Genomic DNA, 23,886 nt, shown 5'->3' with positions numbered 1-23,886 from the left:
TGAGCAGTAGCCGTCATGGCTAATAGCCACTGATAAGACTTATCCTCCATGGATTTGTCAAACCCTCTTTTAAAGCCACCCAAGTCAGTGGCCACCACTGCCTCCTGCCGCAGAGAGTCCCACAGATTAAACAACTTTCGGCTTGAAGCACTTTCATCTGTGGTAAACCTTTCAGGATTCAGCTTCAGTGGATGCTCACGAGTTCTAGCGTTGTGTGAGAAGAAAACCTTTACCCACTTCGTGCATGCCACACACAATTTTATACCCTTAAGTGATGAATATTCGATTTACGAATCACTCCCCATATATAAAACACCCCAAAGCGAACCCTAGAGAAAGTCAATTTTAAAAATAATTATAATTTTGCCGTCTCTCATATAGCCTGAGGAGGCTGTGGAGGCAGCTGGCTGCCTCTCGTCCCCTTTATCGCACCCAACCCAGCACCGCGCAAGCTTGCGGGCTCCACAGAGCTCTTTATCCTCAGCGCCCGCAAAACGGCGCGATCCCTATGCAGTTCCAACGCGCGCCGCTAGAGGCCGCGCCCTCCGTCCCGGCCCGCCCGCCTGACATGACACAGCACAATAGCCAACAGGCGGGGCGGAGGCCGCGGTGCATGACGGGGGCTTGTTGGCGAGCGGCGTTCCTTCCGAGTGGCAGGCCCTTCCGGCTAGCGCGGGCGCGGCGGGGGAGGAGCCAGCGTCCCAGCCAATGGGAGATGGCGGTGGAGAGTGGGCGAAGGGAAGAGGGCGGGCTTCCGGCGTGACGAGCAAAAGGCTACCCCTCCCCCCGTTTCCCTCAGCCGGCCGGAAGTGCGGTAGCGTCTGAGGGGGAGAGCGAACACGGGGCGGGTGACAGTGGGGTGAACTGAGGCGGCAGGTAATTTTCGGGGCGGGATGCGGGGTGTGTGTGAGGAGGCCTGGAGGTCGCAACCACCGGGGGGGGGAGTGGGGGGGTTGCTAATTAGGCAAGGGTGGGGGAGGGGCGAGCGGGGGGGAGGGGTCCTCGCGTGTGCGGCCGAGAGAGAGGCGCCCTTGAATTGACGGAGGTGGGGGAGGCGGCGGCTGTAGGGGGAGACTCACCCCGTCGCTGAATGTTCATTCCTGACCCAACTTCAAAAAGTCCCTGAGGAAAATGGAGGGGGGAGGGGGAGGGGTGGAGCAGACGAGGGACCCCATTCGCACGTGGGGAGGAGGAGGAGGGGGCTTAAGCTAACCCCCCCCCCCGCGGCCTAGCTTCCAAGGCATACCGTTTATAAATTTTACTAAGTTCATTAGGGAACAGGAGCCAAACGCCGCAGCTTAAAAGAGTGCCAGGATGTTCCCGCATTGCAGGGGGTTGGGCTAGATGACCCTCGCCGTGTGTGGGTGCCCCTTTCCACTCTACAATTTTTGCACTGCCCGTTTCTGGGGTATGTCACTCCTCTGTCCCTGCTTTCCTCCTGTTTTTTCTTGGTCGTCCGTTCCACGCACTCCCCAAGAAGACAAGGACAGTTGGGTTTCTGGTGATGCTATTAGTGTTATTATTAGTCAGCCTTTTTACTTGCTTTCCACCCGAAGGTCTGCAAGCAACTTACAGCAAAGGAAAATGCACAGTACATAATACCATTTGCCCACTCCATTGCTGTGTGTTTAATTGGCAAAGCACTTCATTTTGCAAATTGGAACCTATTATTACTTTGCTTGCTGTTTGTTCTCTCGTGTACCATTTTTAGAAAGTTGGTGGGGGGAGTGACTTGTGTTGTTTACATGGAGTGTTTACATTCCATGGTGTGATAAACTTCAGCATAACTACCTACTCAGGCTGAACAACGTCAATGGCTAAACTGGGGTTTGAACTTAAGATCTACAAATATCAAAACTGGTAGTAATGATAGGATTCAAGGGTTGCCATCCCTTAAATTTGCCTTGTGACCCTAATACTCAAAACAGTACAGCCCCACAATTGATATCCTTCAATATGGTGCTGTTCTCAAACTTTATAGATGCCCTGCTTTATATTTAACAATTGCTTCTCACTGTGTCCATTTCCCAAACTTGGAAGTTTGCAAGGCTGTGTATTATGAACTGGTAGACCTATAATAGTTCTTTTTCTTAGCCATTCACAAATATTTGAACTTGTTCCAAATATTTAGTATATTGTTTGTTCAGAGGTGGGAAACTGTTGTTCTCTAGTTGTTAGACTTGAACTCTCATCAGCCTTAGGCATCTTGGCCAGTGGTTAGAGATGTTAGGGATTATAGCCCCAACAGCTTCCCAACAGCTGACATGGTAATTGGCTGGGATTCCAAAATCTGGTAGCTTATTCATGCTGTTTAGCTAGGAATCAGGCATGTGAGCTTCAAAAATATGAGTCTGGTGAAAATATTACATTGTTCTTATGCGAATCATTTTAACGTGAACATATTTGCAGTGATGCAAGGAAATTAGAGTGATAACAGGTGCCTTTAGTCACTGTGACAAATATTATAGTTCTTGGGTAGAGCAGTAATTCTCAAAGGGTGTGGCAGAAGAGGATGGCAAGTGTGGCAGGAAGATTCAAGGACAGTCTAATAAACATTTAAACATTTCAGTGTCAAAACAATTTGTTTGCAGAATATGAATAGATATATTTTCAAAATGAGAGCAAGAGCACCAAGTGGTGCTGAGGACAATCCTAGTTATGTTTTCCAATGTATTATTTCTTATCAAATAAAAAATCAGTGTGGCACAAGCAATTTTTTCTGAAAGCATGGTCCAGAGAAAAAAGTTCGAAAACCACTGGTATAGTGTTTATTTCAGAATGCATGGTGCCTTAATGCTCTAAAGAGCACTAGCATTCAGTCTGCTTTGTGTCACCTACGGTGGCTGTGTTTGTAACCATGGTTTGTTCAACAAATCATGAGATGGCTCATTGCCAAGCAAGCAAGCCACAGTTTTGTTTCTCCCAGCAGATTTGTTTTCCAGCAGCTGATGCCTTGTGTCTCTAGTTTCGTGAGTGGTATGGAGTGGCGAAACAATTCATGGTTTTGAGATGCTATGGACTGTAACACCCCCCACCAGAAGACTATATTTCTTTGTCCAGGATTGTGTTTTACCTCTTTTCTCCAGCTATGTTGATGACAGAGTCTTTATAACTCTGCCCAAATTTCTTTCATGATGCTTGTGTTCTCTTGCATCACTTGTTGTTGCTAATGGGTCACTTGATCATAGAATCATAGAATCATAGAATCATAGAGTTGGAAGAGACCACAAGGGTCATCGAGTCCAACCCCCTGCCAAGCAGGAAACACCATCAGAGCACTCCTGACATATGGTTGTCAAGCCTCTGCTTAAAGACCTCCAAAGAAGGAGACTCCACCACACTCCTTGGCAGCAAATTCCACTGTCGAACAGCTCTTACTGTCAGGAAGTTCTTCCTAATGTTTAGGTGGAATCTTCTTTCTTGTAGTTTGTATCCATTGCTCCGTGTCCGCTTCTCTGGAGCAGCAGAAAACAACCTTTCTCCCTCCTCTATGTGACATCCTTTTATATATTTGAACATGGCTATCATATCACCCCTTAACCTCCTCTTCTCCAGGCTAAACATGCCCAGCTCCCTTAGCCGATCCTCATAAGGCATTGTTTCCAGGCCTTTGACCATTTTGGTTGCCCTCCTCTGTACACGTTCTAGTTTGTCAGTGTCCTTCTTGAACTGTGGTGCCCAGAACTGGACACAGTACTCCAGGTGAGGTCTGACCAGAGCAGAATACAGTGGCACTATAACTTCCCTTGATCTAGATGCTATACTCCTATTGATGCAGCCCAGAATTGCATTGGCTTTTTTAGCTGCCGCGTCACACTGTTGGCTCATGTTAAGTTTGTGGTCAACCAAGACTCCTAGATCCTTTTCACATGTACTGCTCTCAAGCCAGGTGTCACCCATCTTGTATTTGTGCCTCTCATTTTTTTTGCCCAAGTGCAATACTTTACATTTCTCCCTGTTAAAATTCATCTTGTTTGTTTTGGCCCAGTTCTCTAATCTGTCAAGGTCGTTTTGAAGTGTGATCCTGTCTTCTGGGGTGTTAGCCACCCCTCCCAGTTTGGTGTCATCTGCAAATTTGATCAGGATGCCCTTGAGTCCATCATCCAAGTCGTTGATAAAGATGTTGAATAAGACCGGGCCCAAGACAGAACCCTGTGGCACCCCACTAGTCACTCTTCTCCAGGATGAAGAGGAACCATTGATGAGCACCCTTTGGGTCCGGTCAGTCAGCCAGTTACAAATCCACTGGGTGGTAGCATAGTCAAGACCGCATTTTACCAGCTTCTTTACAAGAATATCACGGGGCACCTTGTCAAATGCCTTGCTGAAATCAAGGTAGACTACATCCACTGCGTTCCCTTCATCTACCAGGCTTGTAATTCTGTCAAAAAATGAGATCAGGTTAGTCTGACATGACTTATTTTTCAGAAATCCATGCTGATACACTCCGAAGTGCTGCTGTCATAAATGCCTTGTGGTATGGCCTGGGGCCACAAGCTGACCTGGGAGTTCTTGGCTTTTTTGAGGAAGAATGGATTTGAAAAGTTAGCAATAGCCAGCAAAAAATCAATTTCACTTGAGAGATCCTGTAGCAGTAAGTTAAGAGCTGAAGAAGCTTTGTCAGGAAACAAACACCTGAATGCAAGAGGGGTTTGCCTCTTGGGTACAATCTGATTCATTTCACCAGAATTCTTTAGCAGCTGTTCACTCCCTAGAGACTCAAGTTCTCAGTAGCTCTTTATAAGAATGATCAGAAGTCTGACTTGAAGAAAAGCCACAGCCAGGCAACGATGCTTTTCCTGGTTTGGAGAGGAGAATGGTGCTGGAGGACTACAGGACTTCTTGGCGCTCTGAGCACAGGAGTACTGTTATCATTGGTGAGTATTGCTTCAGTAACTGTTGCACAAATAGCTGTTCTTTTTGGACTGTTGCATCTCCTGGCATGACATATATGTGTGCACAACAGGCTAATTCTAGCTGATTGCTAATTCCCTAAATAATCCACTTTCAATAATACTCCTTAGTTTGTGGGCCTTTTGATTTATCTGTATTGTTACATTTTATATCCCACCTTTTCTCCAAGGAGCTCAAGGTAGCATACATGGTTTTCTTCCTCCTCATTTTATCCTCAGAACAGCCCTGTGAGGTAGGTTAGGCTGACAGGAAGTGACTGACCCTAGGTCACATATATTTTGATTTAACTATTAAACTGCTAGTGCTATTCACTGAAGTGCATTCTAGTTGTTGTTTTTTAAAATGCTTTTTATACTTTCTGCTTTGGAAAAGTAGTTTACACTCTTTAAAAAAGCACAAGCTGATCCATCCTCAAAATAGGCCCCTGTTTTCCCATCAGGTCTGATGTAAATGAGCCTCTAAGCTATTCTGAAGGTGGTCCAAGTCCTCAGCTTTGCTTTTGCTCCCCAAGTTGCTAGTTTTTTCAGGGATCTAGTGATAGTTAGCTGTTAGTTCTATGTATCTATTCTTTACGTTGGTGGAATTTTTTCAGTTGGTGCACTACAGTAATGGTTTTCTAACTCTTCTGTTTTCAGATTCTGCATAAATATCTCTCAAAGCATTCTGACTCTGGAAGCTCCCTTCAATCATTGCTTGTTCCCATAACCAGACGGCTTTTGATCCTTGATGCTATTCTGACCCAAGCCCTGTCAAGTGCTTACCAAAGATCAGAGGAAGGTTGGAGGGTTGGTACTAGAGATCTGAGTGAAGAGGCTGTTTTTCAGTTTGCAAAGCACAGAGAGAGGAAGAATTATTTGCAGGACTTGAATGAAGATGATCATTACTGCTGAGATGCTTGAACTGTTGCTCCTGTACAAACATTGTCCACCCCTGCCTGTAAATGGAAAGGATACTGTGATTGATTCAACACACCCAGGGAGTCTGCTTGTTCATGGTGTACAGGAGTTCTGGCTTGGCCCTGCCCATTTAGGCTGTCAGATTGGTGCTCTTTAAGTTACCTTTAAAAGACTGAATTCTCGAAACCCATTGCTCTTCTGGGCCATAACTCTGGATTTGGGCACTGGTAGAACACTTGTATATTTGAAAGAGAAAACGTGCTTATTATGAAATATTATCTCTTTCCAGGATGTCTTCAGGTGCTTTATTTCCAAGTCTGGTGCCAGGCTCCCGGGGCTCATCTAGCAAATACTTGGTAGAGTTCCGTGCGGGAAAGATGTCTTTGAAAGGCAGCACTGTTACACCAGACAAGAGGAAAGGTCTCGTGTATATCCAGCAAACGGATGATTCCCTCATTCACTTCTGTTGGAAAGACAGGACTTCAGGGAACGTGGAGGATGTAAGTAGAATGCTGCAGCCTAAAGGTGTATGCATTGATTTAATTCTGCTTCGTGTTTAAAATCAATGTACGTAAGAGAGTGTTAAAAGACATTTATGTACTAGATTGAGGTCTGTGGTTTGAAAAAACGGGTTTCTTTCTTCCCTGGCCACCTGACATGTATCTCAAGTTTGTGTGGAATTTGTGCATCTTGTAAGAAAAAGATAAGCATGTTCCTTAGAGGCAGGCATAACATGTGCATCTATGTAACTCCCCATAGCTTGCAAAGCCACCCCTGTAAGCTTGTCATGGGAGAGACATTCAACTGCAGCCTGACTGAGAAAGTGGTTAGTGATCTCTTTCTTATTGTAATGCACTTGAATAGTTGTGTTTGGAAAGTAAAGAATAATTTGTTGTCATCTTCTTCCACTCCAGGACTTGATTATTTTCCCTGATGACTGTGAATTTAAGAGGGTGCCTCAGTGCACTACAGGCCGCGTTTATGTGTTGAAATTCAAAGCTGGATCCAAGCGGCTCTTCTTCTGGATGCAGGTTTGTGGCTGTTAGCAGATGAAGGGGAAATGAGGCATAAGTGATGCTAGTTGTTGCTGTGTAACGTTGAAGCTGCGGATTAGACATCTGTCATGGAGTGCAAAAATGCATTTTTCTTCTTCTCCCGGCAGGAGCCCAAGACTGAAAAAGATGAGGAGCACTGTCGTAAGGTGAATGAGTATCTCAACAACCCACCAATGCCTGGAGCTCTGGGTGGTAGTGGAAGTGGAGGCCATGAGTTGTCTGCCCTTGGAGGTATAGACCTTTTCCATGAGTCCTTTTCTGTGTGTTCTTTAGTATTAAGAGCCAGTTCTGATACTTTAGGGGGTTTGTTTGTTTGATTCCTTCATTGCAAAACCAGCTTTAATTGGATGTTTAATTAATGTATAACAATAAAATAGTATTAAAAATAAAACTATAAGGCAAACGTAACAATTTCAAATATCAACTTGGAAAAGCTTAGGAAACACAGATGTTTAGGAAACATGAGACGTGTGGATATTCTTGATATTCTCCAGGGTTTACCTGTGGTTCTCTTTTGTATATTAGAAGCAAAACAGTGAGATTTTCCTCATGAAACCTGTTGCCATTTTAAATTGCCTGTCATTTAGATGGAGAGCTGTAAAAAATGTGTGAATATAATACGCTCTCATCTGTTTAGGTGAAGGTGGCTTGCAAAGTCTTTTGGGAAACATGAGCCATAACCAGCTCATGCAGCTGATTGGACCAACAGGCTTAGGAGGACTTGGTAAGCTTCTTTTGTACATTCATGCTAAAATTGTGTTTGTCTGGGTTAATCTCTTCCTAATGCTCCCTGCAGGTACTATACTTGGTTCTTAAGCAAAGTGTTCATAATAAATCAAATATCACTGGACAGAAAGTTGTGCCAAGTAACATGAGCTGATCCATTCTTTCCTCTATTCTTTCATTAAATGCCTGCAGCATAGATACAGTGTTGTCAGAACATTAAAAGTGTACGCTTTGTAAGATTTCCCTGTGTGTGTGATGGTAAACCTGCTGCTTAATGGCATACATGAATCCTTCTGCGACTGATCATGCAGCCACTTTGCATCCTCACTGCTTGTTGCCATCCAGTGGTCCAGAATAGAATGATTCCACCAGGAGGCAGTTTTCAGAGAATGAAGAAAAACAGGTTTCCCAGCATCTTATGCTATTAACACAAAGCATGGCAGAAGCACAAACTTAGTTCTGTGGCAACTGTTTCTATTCTTGAGAATGTTTGGCTTAGAAATGACAAATTGAGACTCAGAATTAATGCTTCAAGTATCAGAGTGGACTCTCAGACAAAACTTGGCATAGAACTAGACAGATAAATCCTTTGTGTGTGTGCTTTTGCTTAAGTTTGTATACTCTAAAGTGGAGAAAAACCACTTAAGATGAAGAAAAGGCTGGCATCATGGCAAAAAAGGAGTGTCCTATTCCTTCCCAGGATTAGGCATGTTTTCAGTCTGGGTGGACCATTAATCAGTGAGAGCCTTCAATTGACCAAAGAAGTCCTCCGGCTCCCTGCTGAATTTGTGTAAAACGTATCTGGTCTTGCAATATGAGTTTGTACATCTGTGTTTCTGGATGGGGAAAACTGTAAAGTTACTTTGGTTATTTTGACCAAGAAGTCTACACAGTACAACATTTTTAAGCCTACTTTCTATTTATGAAAAGAAGTCTCTAACACATATGCTGTCTTTTTCCTTTATGGAAGGTGGGCTCGGTGCTCTGACAGGTCCTGGTCTGGCTAGTCTGTTGGGAAGTGGGGGCCCCCCAACCAGCAGCTCTTCTTCCAGGTAAGAGGACCTTGGCTTATAACTGTCCTTTTCAAAGAAACAGATTGCTTTAATAATACCTGAGGCTCTGTTTAAATTGTACAATATTTTAGTGAGGACATTTCTCCCATAGGTTTCTGTTTTTATTACATATCGCTGCAATGTTTCAGGTCCAACAGCCAGTGCTGTGTGGCGAACTTGTGGGGAAGCAGCTCCTGTGGTATCCGTCTAACATTTAAAGAGAATCTCTCCTAGGTGTGGAAAAGGTGGAACCTCATTTCGGGGTTTGGCTAGAGAAGGGAAATGGGAGATCAGAAAGGGTCAGTAGGGTTATAAACAACAAGTCTTTGGCTTTTGTAGTACAGTGGTACCTTGGTTCTCGAACTTAATTCATTCCGGGAGTCGGTTTGACTCCCGAAAGCATTCAAAAACCAAGGTGCGGCTTCCAGTTGGCTGCAGGAACTTCCTGCACTCAAGCATAAGGCGCTTTGGACGTTCAGCTTCCGAAAAATGTTGGCAAACAGGAACACTTAAAGCCGGGTTTGCGGTGTTTATGAGCCAATTTGTTTGTCAACTTAGCCGTTCGAGAACCAAGGTACCACTGTAATTCTAGGGCTCATCTTTAAATTGCAATTTTAGAAGTTTGGGATTTCAAACTGAGGAAGGAGGAAGGAGTTGTGTTGAGTGAGCTCAGAGCTTCTTTTTTGGGGGAGGAGAAGACCTGGAATGGCAATTCTCTCACTTGCTCTTTAGCTGTGGGAAACATCCCCGACTTCAAACTGTACTTGCAGAGGCTAACTATATGAATTGCTTCTTAGCTCTCGCAGCCAGTCGGCAGCTGTGACACCATCGTCCAGTACTTCTTCCACACGGGTAACGCCAGCTCCTACAGCTCCCGCAGCAGCCTCTGCCACTGCCACTGCCACCAGTCCCAGTCCTGCTCCGAGTTCTGGAAATGGGACCAGTACAGCAACAAGCCCTACTCAGCCCATCCAGTTGAGTGACCTCCAGACTATCTTGGCAACGATGAATGTGCCGGCTGGAGCAGGAGGCCAGCAAGGTAAAAAGGGGGTGTGGGAGCCTCTGTAGCCTGACAAAAAATGAGGTCTCACCAAAGATGTATCCTGCCTTGTGCTTCCATGTTCCTTCCTAGCTGCTTTCCCTACTGAAACAGTATTAGCAGCATACTGTTTATCATATTGTTTGTCTTTGTACAGGAGCATGTAATAAAGTGGTTTTTTTGCCTCTGTGTTTACTGCAAGGATGGGCATCCTGTGGCCCTCTGGCTGTCATTGGACTCCAACTCCCATCACCCCAGGCAGCATAGCCCAGTGGTCAGAGATGTTTGGAGTTGTAATCCAATAGTGGCTGGAGGGCCAGAGTTTCCCCAACCCTTCATTACAGTGTGTGTAAAGGATGCGGGTGGCACTGTGGTCTAAACCACTGAGCCTCTTGGGCTTGCCGATCGGAAGGTGGGTGGTTCGAATCCGCACGGCAGGATGAGCTCCCGTTGTTCTGTCCCAGCTCCTGCCAACCTAGCAGTTCAAAAGCACGTCAAAGTGCAAGGGAGCCGACACAGGTACTGCTGTGGAAGGAAGGTAAACAGCGTTTCTGTGTGCTCTGGCACTTGTCACGGTGTCCCGTTGTGCCAGAAGTGGTTTTGTCATGCTGGCCATATGACCTGGAAAGCTGTCTGTGGACAAGTGTTGGCTCCCTTGGCCTGAAAGCGAGATGAGCGCCACAACCCCATAGTTGCCTTTGACTGGACTTAACCATCCAGGGGTCCTTTACCCCTTTACCTTTACAATTTGTGTGTGAGAGAACGAAGATAAGCAAATGGTGTAACACTATGTCTGGGTCAAAATCTGAAATGCTTGGTTTTTGAAACACTGGCTCCCAAATCAAATCTGTTTACCATGGTGTGTGTGTGTACACACGCGCGCGCGCGCGCACACACACACACACACACACACACACAAGATTTAATTGTAAATAGGCTCAGAATTTTGTTCAGTTGAGGCTTTCAAAAAAAGTCAAGTCATTTGGTTGACAATCAACAGAACACTGTTACGGGGGGGGGGGGTACCTTATATCATAATATTCTGCGGGAAAATATGACTTGACATAAAATTAGAGTATTTCTTATAAACAGAAATCCACAACCACCTTGAATTTGCTTTCATAGGAGATCATTATTTTGTTGACAATAGTGTATAAAGGGCAACTAGTTTTCCCAAAACAAGTTTCCGTATTCACTTGCAATTCTTGCTCTTAGATGAGATGTTATTTTTGCCATTACAGTATAGCCAGGTTCCAAACTTTACCAGGTCATTCTTTCCAGGAAGTGAGTAGTGTAACTAGTTTTTAGTCAATTAGCAGCTGTAATCAAAATAGGATGTAAGTTCTTTACGGTCTTTCTTTAGGATAGGGGACTTACAGTTGAGCAATATCAGTACTGGATCTAAAGGAACTTCATCTTCCAAACTTTTTTCTTATTATTCTAATAATAATCTTCCAGTATTTTTGCGTGTAACTGCATGCCTACCAGATAATGATAAAAAGTTCCATTCTCCCATTTGCACCTCCATCCTATTTTCGATTATGATTTATTTATTGCTGCAATAATTGCAGAAGTCAGATGCCATTATACCATAACTTCTAAAAACAATTTTCCTCTTAATTATATTTTTTTGCATATTTTCTCCATAATTTCTTCCACATCTCCATGCTTATACTGTTTCCTGTGTCCTTGACTGCACCTTATCGTTATAAACCTTTACTTGTTCCCGTTTGCAGTTGTACTTTAACAACAGGTGATTAGACTTTTGTGGTGTCTGTGATACACCTGTGCTGTGACTCGCAGAGTTCTCCTGCAGCAACTTTGTTAATTCTTGGTACTTCTGCCACAGACATTCTGGCTCTGTTTCTTTACAGTTGACCTGTCCAGTGTCCTGACCCCGGAAATAATGGCACCCATTCTGGCAAATACAGAGGTTCAAGAGCGCTTGCTGCCTTATCTTCCTTCCGGGGAATCTCTGCCGCAGACAGCAGAGGAGATCCAGAACACACTGACCTCTCCACAGTTCCAGCAGGTAAAAGTTTTGGTATACCTGGAAAATACACTTGGAGGCAGCTACTTGGCTTAAGTAGGAGGACTGACTTGTACGGGGTGGAATTGGCTGAAGCACACTAGGAGGAATCTTAAGACAAATCCCTGCATCATCTGGAGAGCTATGTGATGAGGAAGGTCTAGTTATGAGGCAGTTGGCTTCTCTTTTAAGGTCTTTACAAGTTTAAAAATGGATGAATGAGGATGGGAAAACCAAAGAGGTGGAAGTGGTGTCCCAGGCAACCCCTGTGTGGATGTACAATATAGGGGCAATAGTGTTGCATTTGTCTCGCACACCAAGACTCTGCACTTTGTGTAGCCTTTCAAATTTGCTGGCCGGCCTTTCCAGCGGTGTCTGTCAGCCATGTGGGTTGTCTTTCCCCCTGTTTCAGGATACTGCGCCACATTTCCTGCTAACCAATAAAATAAAGTTTGTGTCTGCTAAATGCAGTATTGTGATTTGTTATTTATAAACCTGCCTTTAGAGCGGCTGAAATGGCACTGCTCTGCTGTAACCCCACAAACTTATCTCTAATTACTTGCTGAATTAATTCAATGCTGATAGCAGTAACCTTAGTGGGGAAAGCTCTTTATTAATTAGAAGACTGAAGAAGTTGGTTAGAAATCCCTCCCCCCAAAAAAGATAAGCCAGCTTGGGAAGAATGCAAGAAGCTCTCTTGTTTGAATCCTTTTCAGTTTGCCTGTTGTGATAAATCTCAGAAAGGCCATTTATTGCTGCCTTTGATGCCTCCTCGAGCTTTCATGCTACCAGAGTTCTTTCCTCATCACCCCTGGCTTTAGAGCAGGCATCCCCAAACTCTTCCCTCCTGATGTTTTGGGACTACAATTCCCATCATCCCTGACCACTGGTCCTGTTAGCTAGGGATGATAGGAGTTGTTGTCCCAAAACATCTGGAGGGCCGAGTTTGGGGATGCCTGCTTTCGAGTGCTTGCTCCCTCATTCTATCTTGCTTCTACACAATAGGAAGGGATGGGATTTTGTTTTCCCCCCTTGGTTGTGTGGTCCTTAGCTGTCTGACAACAATTTGTTATGCTGCCACTCTGTGTATGGTGTTGGCGACATACTAAATTTGGAAGTAAATTCCACTTTTCAGAACAGTAGCTGTATTGATCTTTTGTGCTTTGAACCCCCCCCCCCAAACTATAATTGAAATTAACCTTGTCAAGCCCAGTGCGGCCTACTTCTGCACCTGCATAGGAGGAGTGGGCATTCTAATCTTCCAAGTAGCTATGTTGAAAACTGAAGCAGCATAGATTTTATTCTGGAATAGTTAATCCAGAATACTATTATCTCTGGCTGCACCTGCCACCAGAGTGCAGCACCTGAAGGAATGCTGCCCTCCGCAGGAAACAAAAAGGCTGCTCAGCCTTTGCCCTATAGAATCTTTCTGGAATTTGACATAGCTTTTTTTCTTTGCAGGCACTCAGCATGTTCAGTGCTGCCTTGGCTTCTGGGCAGCTGGGACCTCTAATGAGCCAATTTGGCCTACCAGCTGAGGCAGTAGATGCAGCAAACAAAGGAGGTGAGTTCATTTCTGTCAATAAACCCAAAGTTGCTCAGTGGCTGTGCAGTAGGCTCTGCTGGGGCAGAAGTCCTTTGTGTTGCAGTTTTACCAGAGTCCATATCCCTTCTTGATTTTGAAGCCCTCTTGAAGGCAGAGAATCAGGGTAAAAGGTGGCAGCTCTGGCTCAGCTCTCTGTAACCCAGTGAAATATAAAGATTGCTGTGGAATGGTGACACACTGCTTCTAATGCAGTGCTTTTTGTCCAGTTACGAATATGGACTGGAATGTCATTTTGTAGGCTAAGTACATGACAGGTCTGAGCTGCAATGAACATGAGGAAGGGGGCGGTTAGACCATTACAGACCAGCACAGATGTTCAGATGTTTCCTTTGTTCACCTACTCCAGGCTTTCTGTCCTGGGTAGTTGTCTTCCTTTTGCCATATGCTGTTCACTTGGAGCCATGCATTAAGTAGCCTCCTTTCCTATTGCATGCTGCCATGTTATTAATTTGATGTGTCTTGTTTTCAGATGTCGAGGCGTTTGCAAAAGCAATGCAAAACAACGTCAAATCCGATCAAAAGGAAGGAGACTCAAACGACAAGAAGGATGAGGAAGAAGACATGAGTTTAGATTAGGTTTCTTAACTGTGTCTTACGGGTACTCCTAGATATTTACCTTAAGATAAGTAGGATAACTAGCATACTTCATGTATTGAATCTGCAAGTAAAGGACCTCTCTGCCAAATTCATCCTGGGTATATTGGGTTTTCCCCCCACTTGCTGCAGTTTCAAACAGATGTTTGTCTTTGTGGCCTTAAAGTACACTTTGGCAGCTTCTATTGCTGTCCTTGGAAACAAGTTTGGTTCACCTGATTAAATTTATAGTCTTGCATCAAAGCCAGTTGCAGGTCTATGCTTGGGGTTTCTCATAAGGTAAAAGCATCACCTTGGCAGAAACATTTGTAATTTTTATATTTAGTTGGTTGTTACAACCCATATCCAAGAGTTGCTGTAAAGCTATCCAAGGGCTTATCTGTATCCAGCAGAATATTTTGAGCTTTTAAACCCTACCTATTTAAGGAATTGCTTGGTTCTAACAGTTCTTTTGTAAGAAGTCCCCTTGTTCCTAGAAGGCTGTCTCCTGTTTCTACTTATTCTCCTCTCCATCCCCTACATTGTGAGGTAATCCTGACCCTCAAGTCATGTATTTATGAAGGACATAGGGCAGTAGGAATGGGGGGAAAAGAACACCTCTCATGAGAAGAATGTGTGATTCTGAAGGTTCCAAGGCAACCCGTCCCCAAATTTCTCAGGAGTGTTGCATCCTCTGGGCTTCAGCCTAATTTATGCAGGGGGCAGTCTGAGCCCAGTCCACTTTTAGATGGTGTGTAGTCTTCAACTATCTTCTAGGACAGAGATTTCCAAACTCTGTTGTGACTCACTCCCCCTGGGGCTGGAAAGAGGTTAGTTTAACCTCCAGTTTGCTAGTAAAATTGTGTCACGAAATGATGCATGTCTAAAAAGTATGTCACCAACATGAAAAGTTTGGAAAGCTCTGTTCTAGGGACTGGACCTCAATAGAAACAAGGGTTCCTTTCCCTGTTCTTAACTGGCTTGCCCTTCATAGCCTTGCTTCTCTATTAGCAATCCTTGCATGTTGAAGTAATAATAATAATAATACTTTTACTGTTTCTTCCCTTGGCCATCTGACTGCGTTGCCTCAGCCCCTCTGGGCAGGAAGCTGGGAAACCTCCCTTTGCCTAGCATCCTGACTTACCCAAATGTAACTGCATTTGACAGCTATGCCTGTTTTTGTGAGATACATAAAAATAGTGACAGGAATTTTGGTGGTGGAAAGCTTTTGGGAAGTGCCATACCTGAACTATAAAGAGAGCTGTGCATTTGGCAGGCATTTAAACCTCTAAACTTCACTTTACAAAACAAAAACCTGCAGGAATGTCTGAGGTCCCTATAGCGCTTGAAACGGTTGTAAAGAAGAGTTTAATATAAAGTGATTGTGGGTTTATTGGCAGCTATCGAGGCCCAGGCAGAGTATCTTAACAAATTCAGCACTACTCCATATCGTTTGTATGAATTATAGATCATAAAATTTTATTTGAATTAAAAGTATGTACCAGTGATTTACAGAGATTATCCCTTAAAAGTACAGCTTAAAAACAGATACTTACAGTGGTTGAAAGTGAAACCAATAATTGTTAAAACCCATTTTACAATATGTACCCCAGCATTAAAATAGCCAATATACTGATAAGTTATAAAGTCCTTTTCAAAGCAGTATCTTGACCCATGTGATGAACAATGTATATACACACAAATATATATAAGGCAATCTCTAAGTGCACCATATACTTTTTTGGGGGCAGGGGGAGGGTGTTATTGTGAAGTTAATGCGCCAGGGGAGTTGGGAAACACTGGGTGGTATTCAATACCAGTCCTATTCAAGAGTAAACCTGTTGATGTTAATGGACATGGGCTTCTTAATTTCAATGGGTCTACTCTTGAGTAAAGAATAACTGACTTAAACCCATGCAAGAACTGAATTTTGAGCACAGTGGTGCAAGAGTCAGCTGGCAGCTTATTCCTCTGCTGCCTTCTTGCCCCAGGGCAATTAATAAGTAGACAATTTACTAGGGACATATTAAACTTCCTACCTCACGTGGAAATAGGGCTGTATTGCTTGCACAGTCAACCTGACAAGATGGTATATAACATGGTTGGAGAAGCAACATGGGCACATTTACCGTATTTTTCGCTCCATAAGATGCACTTTTTTCCTCCTAAAAAGTAAGGGGGAATGTCTGTGCGTCTTATGGAGTGAATGCATGGTCCCTGGAGCCGAATTGCCCAGGGGTGAAAAGCAGATCGTGCTCCCCCCTCCCCCCCAGAAAGACGGAAGGGGATGTTGAAATGAAGCCGCTGAGCAGCTGGTCGGCAAGCGATCAGGAGGGAGACAAGGGACTCTAGCAATAAAGGAGGCTGCCTGGGATGGGGGAGGTAAAGCCCATGGATCCTCAGGATTTTTGCATTGGGTCACCCCAAATTCACCATCAGATCACATAGCATGTCTGTGGCCACAGCATGAACCACAAAAATCATACATCCACTGTTTCGTTCAGAATATTTTTTTTTCTTGTTTTCCTTCTCTAAAAACAAGGTGCGTCTTATGGTCAGGTGTGTGTTATGGAGCAAAAAATACGGTAGTTGACTCATCCTTTCCTTATACATTAAAGGTTATCTGCCCAAGTCATAATCAATGGATTTAATTCTACTCATTAACTTAGCACCAAAAACATGAAATACTGTTTTTCTGAAACAACGAGTGCCTGGTTGGTAGAGACTAGACAAGCATAATGCAGAATGGCTTTGAAGCTCCAAGACTTGCATCTTGCACAGTTTTTCATTATTTCAGTAAATAAATACTGGCCCCCAACCAAATGGTTCTCATGCTGCCAGCTGCTTGGAAATGATGAAATACAATTTGGATGATGGCAGCGATAAAGTTTTCATATTTAGACGTGCTTAAATAATTTTGTTCCTGTCCCTTGAGCCTTTCAGCTGGCTGAAGCAGTTGTTCACAAACTACATTGACAGATTCATCCTGATTAGAATCTTACCAGGTGTGGGGAGGAGAGAGGGAACACCTTATGCTTCAACAGTACTATTATAAATATACCATATGCCCTTGCCCTCTTCAAAAACATTACTGTGGACAATGTGTAAAGGCAGGAAAGCATCAATTACAAATAAAAACGGATGAGCCCTCCTTGCCCTCTCAACACACCTGCTGTTGGTGCTGAACATGGTCTGTATCCCCAGGTGGCAAGGAATGCTGTGTGTGCCCAAGCTTGAGGGACTGCTGGCTTCCTGAAGGGTCGTGTGGCTTTCTGCAGTACTGACTTAACACGTACAAATAGTTTTTACATAAGTGGGCACTCTGTGAGCCCTACCGCTCCCTGTACAGTCCCAGCTTCTCTTAGGTCAATTTGGTTCCGGTTGATCACCAAGTTCTTCATGCAGCCAATGTAGGAGGGAAGATGAGCCACAGGTGCCAAAGGGAGGCCAGTGTCTTCAAGTTCTGTAGAAGAGCAAAATATTTTTTTTACCCCAACTGTAGGCAGTCCGAAGGTCATTAGGCTTCAGTTTCACTTTAAGCTAATTGTGACTAAGGCCCATTGGTTAACTTGTCTAATAAACAGGGAAGTGCACTCCACTAAGTACAAAACAAAAAAATATAGGAAGCACATACACAGCACAGCAGAAGAGATGGATTTTGCTAGTGCCACATATAAGAAGAATTTGTGGCACAGATTTTCCCTATGACACAGAAAGAGCTTGTTTAAATTTTGTACTGCATAAACTGAGCATTGGAACACTCCAAAATGCAAAGAGATTCTGTGACAGGTGCATAATGTTCTTCAGCAGGCAAACAAATGTGGCGATTCCCTGGGAATAGTTTGAAATTCATTGTGCGAGGCTAGAGATGGACCACCTCAAGCCTGGGACATAAATGCACGAAGAACAAGCTGAGCTATGGGGGCATTAAGTAAATTAACTGCAATGGTTTGTAAGCAGGATCCTCCCAAATATCCGTGCTTGAGCTACTCACCTGGCATTCCACCGAGGTAGAAGTTTTCTTTGATGGCTGCAGCATGGGCTTGGTTGGGTCCCACGGTGTAATTTCCCTCTGTGTCCACATCTAACTGAATCACGTTGCTGCTTTTGATTACTTGCAAAGAGAGGGGTGGAACTAAGTCAGAGCTAGACATGCTGAGAAACCTCACCTCCCTCACAATGCATGAAGCCCTTGCTCCCATACAAGGGTGGGTTGGTTGGTTCAGTGTCTAGCACAACTTAAAATGAATGAGCTGTGTCCATTTGGACTAGCATATGGGCATGTAACAATTGCGCAAGCAGCTGGAAGGATTGTTTCAGAAGTGTACAGTGGTACATGGGTTTAAGAACAGCCCTGTTTATGAACGATTCGGTTCACAAACTCCGCAAAACCGGAAGTAGTGTCCTGGTTTGCAAACTTTAACTTGGTCTAAGAACAGAATCCAAATGGTGGAAGGGCACTGGCGGCGGGAGACCTCATTAGGGGAAACACACCTCGGTTTAAGAACGGTTTCGGTTTAAGAACGGACTTCTGGAACGGATTGAGTTAGTAAACCGAGGTACCGGTTCGTAAACAGAGGTACCGGTTCGTAAACTGAGGTACCGCTGTACTCTGCATTCTACCTAGATGGAGCCGGTGCTAATGATCCACATGAAGTCTTAATCAGCATCAAAGAAGGAAATGGGTTGTCTTGGAGGCACATGCATGGATATTTCCATCCTTCTCTCTAGCTCTCTCTCATAGACACACTTTGACCAGTCAACATCCACACCTATTTTATGAAGGGATTTGACTCAGTGATAAAGCACATCCTTTGCATGCAGATGAGCCCACTTTTAATCTCTGGTGTCTCCAGGCAGAGCCGGGAAATATTCCTGCCTAAAACCCTGCAGAGCCACTGTCAGTCCGTGCAGACAATACTGAGTTTGCTGGACCAATAATCTGGGTCCGTGTTAAGGCAAATTCCTAGTAAATGTTTGGTGAGATACAGAATACTAACTTTGGTTTGAGAAGAAGAAGATTTGATAGCCCGCCTTTCACTCTCTTTAAGGAGTCTCAAAGCGGCTAACATTCTCCTTTCCCTTCCTCCCCCACAACAAACACTCTGTGAGGTGAGTGGGGCTGAGAGACTTCGGAGAAGTGTGACTAGCCCAAGGTCACCCAGCAGCTGCATGTGGAGGAGCGGGGAAGCGAACCCGGTTCCCCAGATTACGAGTCCACCGCTCTTAACCACTACACCACACTGGCTCTCAAGCAGAACAACAGAGAGAGAACGGCTTGGATTTTGAGGAATGCTGCTTGGGCTGTGATGTTCTCAAAGCAATTAATCCCCCCCCCCCCCAAAAAAGAGCACAGCAGGAAAAGATCACACACCTGCTAGCGTATGCCACTGCCCATCGCAGAGTGAAGGTTGGGTCACCGAGGTGGCAAATTCCCCAGCACCAGTGTTTGCAATCACAGTGACCTAATCCAGAAAGAGAAGATTAAGAGAATTTCCATCAGGATTGGAAAGGGGAGACAGTCCTGAACATACTTCAAATGTGGTTCAGCTGAAGTGGTGACTTTCTTTCTGGGAACACAGATTCCCCAGTGAGAAGACTGGCAAGTGATAATCTTGAAAAGCAGGGAGTTTTTTGTCATTGCTGATCTGCTCCTGGAAGCACAGCTGAGGGCGAGTACCAGGCTGTATAGGTGACTTGAATGCATGTCCAAGTGTGCAGCCCAGAATATAGGGATGCATGAGCTGCTGATTCCTTGAAATCTACTGGATCAGATCAATGAACTGCACAGTTCCACTCGTGATGTTGTCATGTCCTTATAGGTGGCAAATGCATTTAGTGGGACGGAACTGAAGCAAATTCATGAGTTTGCAAAACAACAGCCCCAAATTTAACTCACGGAATTCTGCATGTACAGCCAGCTTCCCTCTTGATAACATTTGTAGCAATACACATGTTCGTGATAAGCAAGAGCTTTTCCCATGCAAAATAGAGAGATGCAAAACAGCCTGTGAAACAAACAACTTGGGCTCCTAGAACTAGGATTACGGGCTGTTGCGGCTGCGTTTTTTTCCAGTTCTGCACATGGAACAACAGGTGCATATTAAGCATATGTACCCCTGCCTTTCTGATTTCACGAAGCAGGTCTTCAGCTTCCTGAGAATTTCAACTTTTGCTTTTCAAGGTTCCTAGCTGTGAGACATAGGAAAGCTTAATGTTTGTTTGCAAAAGGCTAAGTCTCAATTTCTCCTCAAGCTTTATAGTTCCTGTTGCTTTATCTTTACCAAATCTCCAATGTCTGTCTGCCCTAACCCCAACTCCAGGCCAATAAGACATTTACTTTTTGCTTTCTGGCTAACAGTACATTTTTGTACTTTGTGTGTATAAAAGGATCAGCCAAGCAGGTGTGATTTTTACATTTTCTCTTCTGGCTCCCTTTAGAGACCATACAAGTTATTACGAAGTGCTTGCAGACATCTTGCTGTCTGATCACGTTACCTTTTCCTTGTCTGTATACAGCCTGAGGTAGTTCGTTTGTCTTGTGCCAATGTGAAATACCAAGCCAGACACACTGCGGGGGCGAATTTCCAGCATCAACTCAAAGTCCTGCCCAATAGCTACGGACCTGTCTGGGGGATGAAACGAGAGAGCTGTCAGAGCAACAGAGAAGTCATGGGTCTTTATGCCTTAGGAAAGAAGAGGATGTACTGGTGAAACTAGGAGGAACATGTGGGGGAGTCTAGCAGGGTACAGAAAGCTCAAGAAAGATGATCCACACAGTACCTAGAGCCACGTATCCTCCATCAGCAGAGAAAAAGGTGCCACTTTCCAAAGGACCCTCGTAACAAGGGGTCACACCAAAGAGCCGGGACGGTGAGACCAGAGGCTTCCTGTCTAGTTTCAAGTGCCGGATGCACCCGTTAAAGCTGGTAGCGGAAGCATCCTGAAGAAGGAAAAAGATCTTTTGAAGAAAATGCCAGCATCCAAACACATGAATACTTAGCACACTGCGCAATGGCCGCCCAAAAGGCAGGCTTTCATTCTTAGTGCTCAGCCACTTTGTATTCCCAACAAGACTGTATATACAGTGGTACCTCGGGTTAAGTACTTAATTCGTTCTAGAGGTCCGTACTTAACCTGAAACTGTTCTTAACCTGAAGCACCACTTTAGCTAATGGGACCTCCCGCTGCTACTGCGTCGCCGGAGCACAATTTCTGTTCTCATCCTGAAGCAAAGTTCTTAACCTGAAGCACTATTTCTGGGCTAGCGGAGTCTGTAACCTGAAGAGTATGTAACCCGAGGTACCACTGTATATATTTTTGTTTTGGAGAAGACGCGGAGCCTCAGACCTGGGGGCTGAATGTGGCCCTCCAGACTGTTATATCTGGCCCTTGGGACTCTTCCGCACCTCCGCACTGGCCCCGCCCTAGGCCATCCTTGGGTGTTTTCTCCTGCCTGGATTGTATCTCAGAATTGTGATAATGCTTCTTGGTTTACTGGACAGAGGATGGAAAGGGGTGTGTGTGTGTGTCCTTATGTAGGAGGTTCTGCCTTTTGTGGGTGGAAGGATGCTACCTGTACAAAAATACAGAGCCACATCCACTTCTTTGCCCACTTTTGCTTCTGGCATTGCCTTTAAAGGGCATGCAGCCCCTAGAAGGTTTGCTACCAGGAGATTCAGCCCTTGGGCAGAAAAAGACCCCTCTTGTAGATGCTGATGGCTTTTAGTCACTGATGCAAGATGTAACCCTGGAACTCCATAACTGCATACTACATAACTGTTACCGGTGGCACCAAAGGACCAGTTTGCAGACACGACAAACTGGAAGTGGGTGGGAGGGACAGTAGGCATGTGTCCTCCCACTTACACTTACACCCATCTTTGTGATTCAGGGAATAGTCTGAATTCTTACAACGTTGCTGCCCTCCTGCTTTAGCAGGAGGGACTGTGAGGACTGAGCATACCACCTTATGGCCTGTATTATGGGTGGTACATGCCTTGGCCCACTGCTCTATCACCTGTATGGGATTTCTCAGTTTGCCTATAGTGTCAGCTGGCTCTTAGGCAGCGTGTGGGCAGGGGACAAACTGCTCCGTGGGTCCTCACAAGGGCCCCCAGACATACAGCCCTCGTTTTCTGAAAGGTGCTGATCTATGGAGTGGTGGCAGAAACAAAGGTGTCCCTCCTGACCAGTGGCACCAAGGCTGCCTTGCGGCGCTTTCAGAGGGGACCAGTGTACGTGATGCCTCTCTCTCCTAACATCCCAGGGAATTTGTAATTTGTAAATCAGGGAATTTGTTTTGTAAAATGAGCCCTCGGAGGGGGTGTTTTCAGAAAATATCCTCCAGACCCATCCTCAGTGGTATGTACCACGCACAATACTATCTACAAATACAGTGGTACCTCTAGTTATGAACTTAATTTGTTCCAGAGGTCCATTCTTAACCTGAAACTGTTCTTAACTAGAGGCATGTTTTCGCTAATGGGGCCTCTTGCTGCTGCTGTGCCACCGGCACACAATTTCCATTCTCATCCTGAGGCAAAGTTTTCAACTCGAGGTAACTCTTTCAGGTTAGTGGCGTTTGTAACCTGAAGCGTTTGTAACCTGAGGCGTTTGTAACTCGAGGTACCACTGTACTTCCTACAAATCCTCCAGGTGTTGAATGGGGAAAGGACCAAGGTCAGAGGCATGGTACGTGCTTTGCGTGTAGACAACCTGTCCCCAAGATGCTGGGCTGCTTCCGGGATAGACAATAAATGGGCAAACAGTTTGACATTCTATGAGGCTGCTTCCTGGGATCCTTACTGGTATATGCGCTTTGGCTTTCTCCACAGGGGCCCCTCCAACGTAGAAAGGACCAGGGATCCAGAAGTCTCCAGCAACAGGCAGGGACTTCTCCTGGGCTCTCAATCCATTGATGATGAGCTGGACTCTGCTTCTGTCACTGCTGTAGAAGACCTGACAATTGCAAGAGGCGCACGTCAGAGCTGCTTGGTTCTTGTCACTTTTACCAGTCTATGACACTCAAGAGCTTGTTTACTTTAATGCCGGGGGGCGGGGGTTTAAACCTGTGGCCCCTCAAGTGCAGATGGACTGCAGCCAACCTCCAGGATCTCTGGCCATTGGCCATGCTGGTTGGGCTGACGTGAGATGGCATCGGGACAAAATCTGAAAGGCCATCTTTGATTGAACGTGATACGATCTTGGCAAGGTCACTTTGGGTATCTGCACTAAGCATGTGCAGTCCTACAACAAACCTTTTACTGTAATCCCCTTTTTTGCAGAGGGGAAATGGAGGCCAAGAAACAATTAGTTTCCCCCAGGTTCATCTGCAAAGTCCCAAGCACAGGGAAAAATAAATATGGATTGTCTAAGGTCTGAGTCCATTCAGCACTTCATTCAACTGGGGCTACACTGATTTATATTTACTAGCAAGCTTTTATTGAAACAAAATAAAAAATATCCTTCCAGTAGCACCTTAGAGACCAACTAAGTTTGTTATTGGTATGAGCTTTTGTGTGCATGCACACTTCTTCAGATACCACAAAAGCTCATACCAAGAACAAACTTAGTTGGTCTCTAAGGTGCTACTGGAAGGAATTTTTAATTTTGTTTCAACTACGGCAGACCAACATGGCTACCTACCTGTAGTTAAGCTTTTATTGCTATAGTTTTTCAGAGATGGCCTTTGGCTGCCTTCTTGTATTTTCTCTTCCAGCTTTACATCTACTCTTTCACCTGGCTCAAATAAGGCTTCTTGAGATTTCTATTCTACAGTCAGATAAGGCTCATTCCATAGGCAGTTGGCACTATTCACTCAGCTGCAGCCAGTTCTGACACTCTTATGAATGCAGTTGTTGGCATACTTGTAGCCTAAGTATGTGGGTTTCTCCCCCTCCTCCACCATTCATGTATTTTTAGATTTCCACCAGGGAAAGAATCTCATTTGCAAAGTGGCCCTAAACTCCTCAGCGATCCCAGTTGTACAGCATC

At 44.8% G+C, this 23,886-nt stretch overlaps 2 protein-coding genes across 3 annotated transcripts in view; one reads left to right on the top strand and one right to left on the bottom strand.

The window, feature by feature from the left end:
- Nucleotides 1-631: 631 nt before the first annotated feature.
- Nucleotides 632-14,493, top strand: ADRM1 (ADRM1 26S proteasome ubiquitin receptor). Of its 2 annotated transcripts, XM_083447570.1 has the most exons (12): nt 741-876; nt 4,716-4,877; nt 5,550-5,699; nt 6,100-6,310; nt 6,725-6,841; nt 6,973-7,096; nt 7,503-7,589; nt 8,562-8,643; nt 9,441-9,682; nt 11,557-11,714; nt 13,173-13,275; nt 13,787-14,493. In XM_083447570.1, the coding sequence occupies exons 4-12, from the start codon at nt 6,101-6,103 to the stop codon at nt 13,891-13,893; spliced, it is 1,230 nt and encodes a 409-aa protein (XP_083303696.1). In that variant the 5' UTR covers nt 741-876; nt 4,716-4,877; nt 5,550-5,699; nt 6,100; the 3' UTR covers nt 13,894-14,493. The 2 variants fall into 2 exon arrangements, with proteins under 2 accessions (XP_083303695.1, XP_083303696.1); XM_083447569.1 differs by lacking the exons at nt 4,716-4,877; nt 5,550-5,699 and having other exon boundaries at nt 632-876.
- An 848-nt stretch (nt 14,494-15,341) lies between these two features.
- LAMA5 (laminin subunit alpha 5) overlaps nt 15,342-23,886 on the bottom strand; it is a 207,426-nt gene continuing 198,881 nt past the window's right edge. Inside the window, exons 75-80 of the mRNA XM_083447232.1 lie at nt 22,699-22,851; nt 20,674-20,833; nt 20,389-20,519; nt 19,265-19,355; nt 17,885-18,004; nt 15,342-17,353 (exon numbers count right to left, since the gene is read on the bottom strand). Of these exons, the coding sequence (XP_083303358.1) occupies nt 17,196-17,353; nt 17,885-18,004; nt 19,265-19,355; nt 20,389-20,519; nt 20,674-20,833; nt 22,699-22,851 (813 nt within the window). The 3' untranslated portion in view covers nt 15,342-17,195. The remainder of the gene's footprint in view (nt 17,354-17,884; nt 18,005-19,264; nt 19,356-20,388; nt 20,520-20,673; nt 20,834-22,698; nt 22,852-23,886) is intronic.

This window comes from Podarcis tiliguerta, assembly GCF_965153285.1.
Source record: "Podarcis tiliguerta genome assembly, chromosome: 6".
NCBI classification, from domain to species: Eukaryota; Metazoa; Chordata; class Lepidosauria; order Squamata; family Lacertidae; genus Podarcis; species Podarcis tiliguerta.
Note: the sequence above shows the minus strand (reverse complement) of the source record. Positions and strands in the feature narration are given on the sequence as shown.

Coding starts and splice junctions, on each gene's coding strand:
- ADRM1 (XM_083447569.1), top strand. CDS start 6,101: ATGTCTTCAGGTGCTTTATTTCCAAGTCTGGTGCCAGGCTCCCGGGGC. Junction 6,842..6,972: donor GGCTCTTCTTCTGGATGCAG/GTTTGTGGCTGT, acceptor TTCTCCCGGCAG/GAGCCCAAGACTGAAAAAGA. Junction 7,590..8,561: donor AACAGGCTTAGGAGGACTTG/GTAAGCTTCTTT, acceptor CCTTTATGGAAG/GTGGGCTCGGTGCTCTGACA.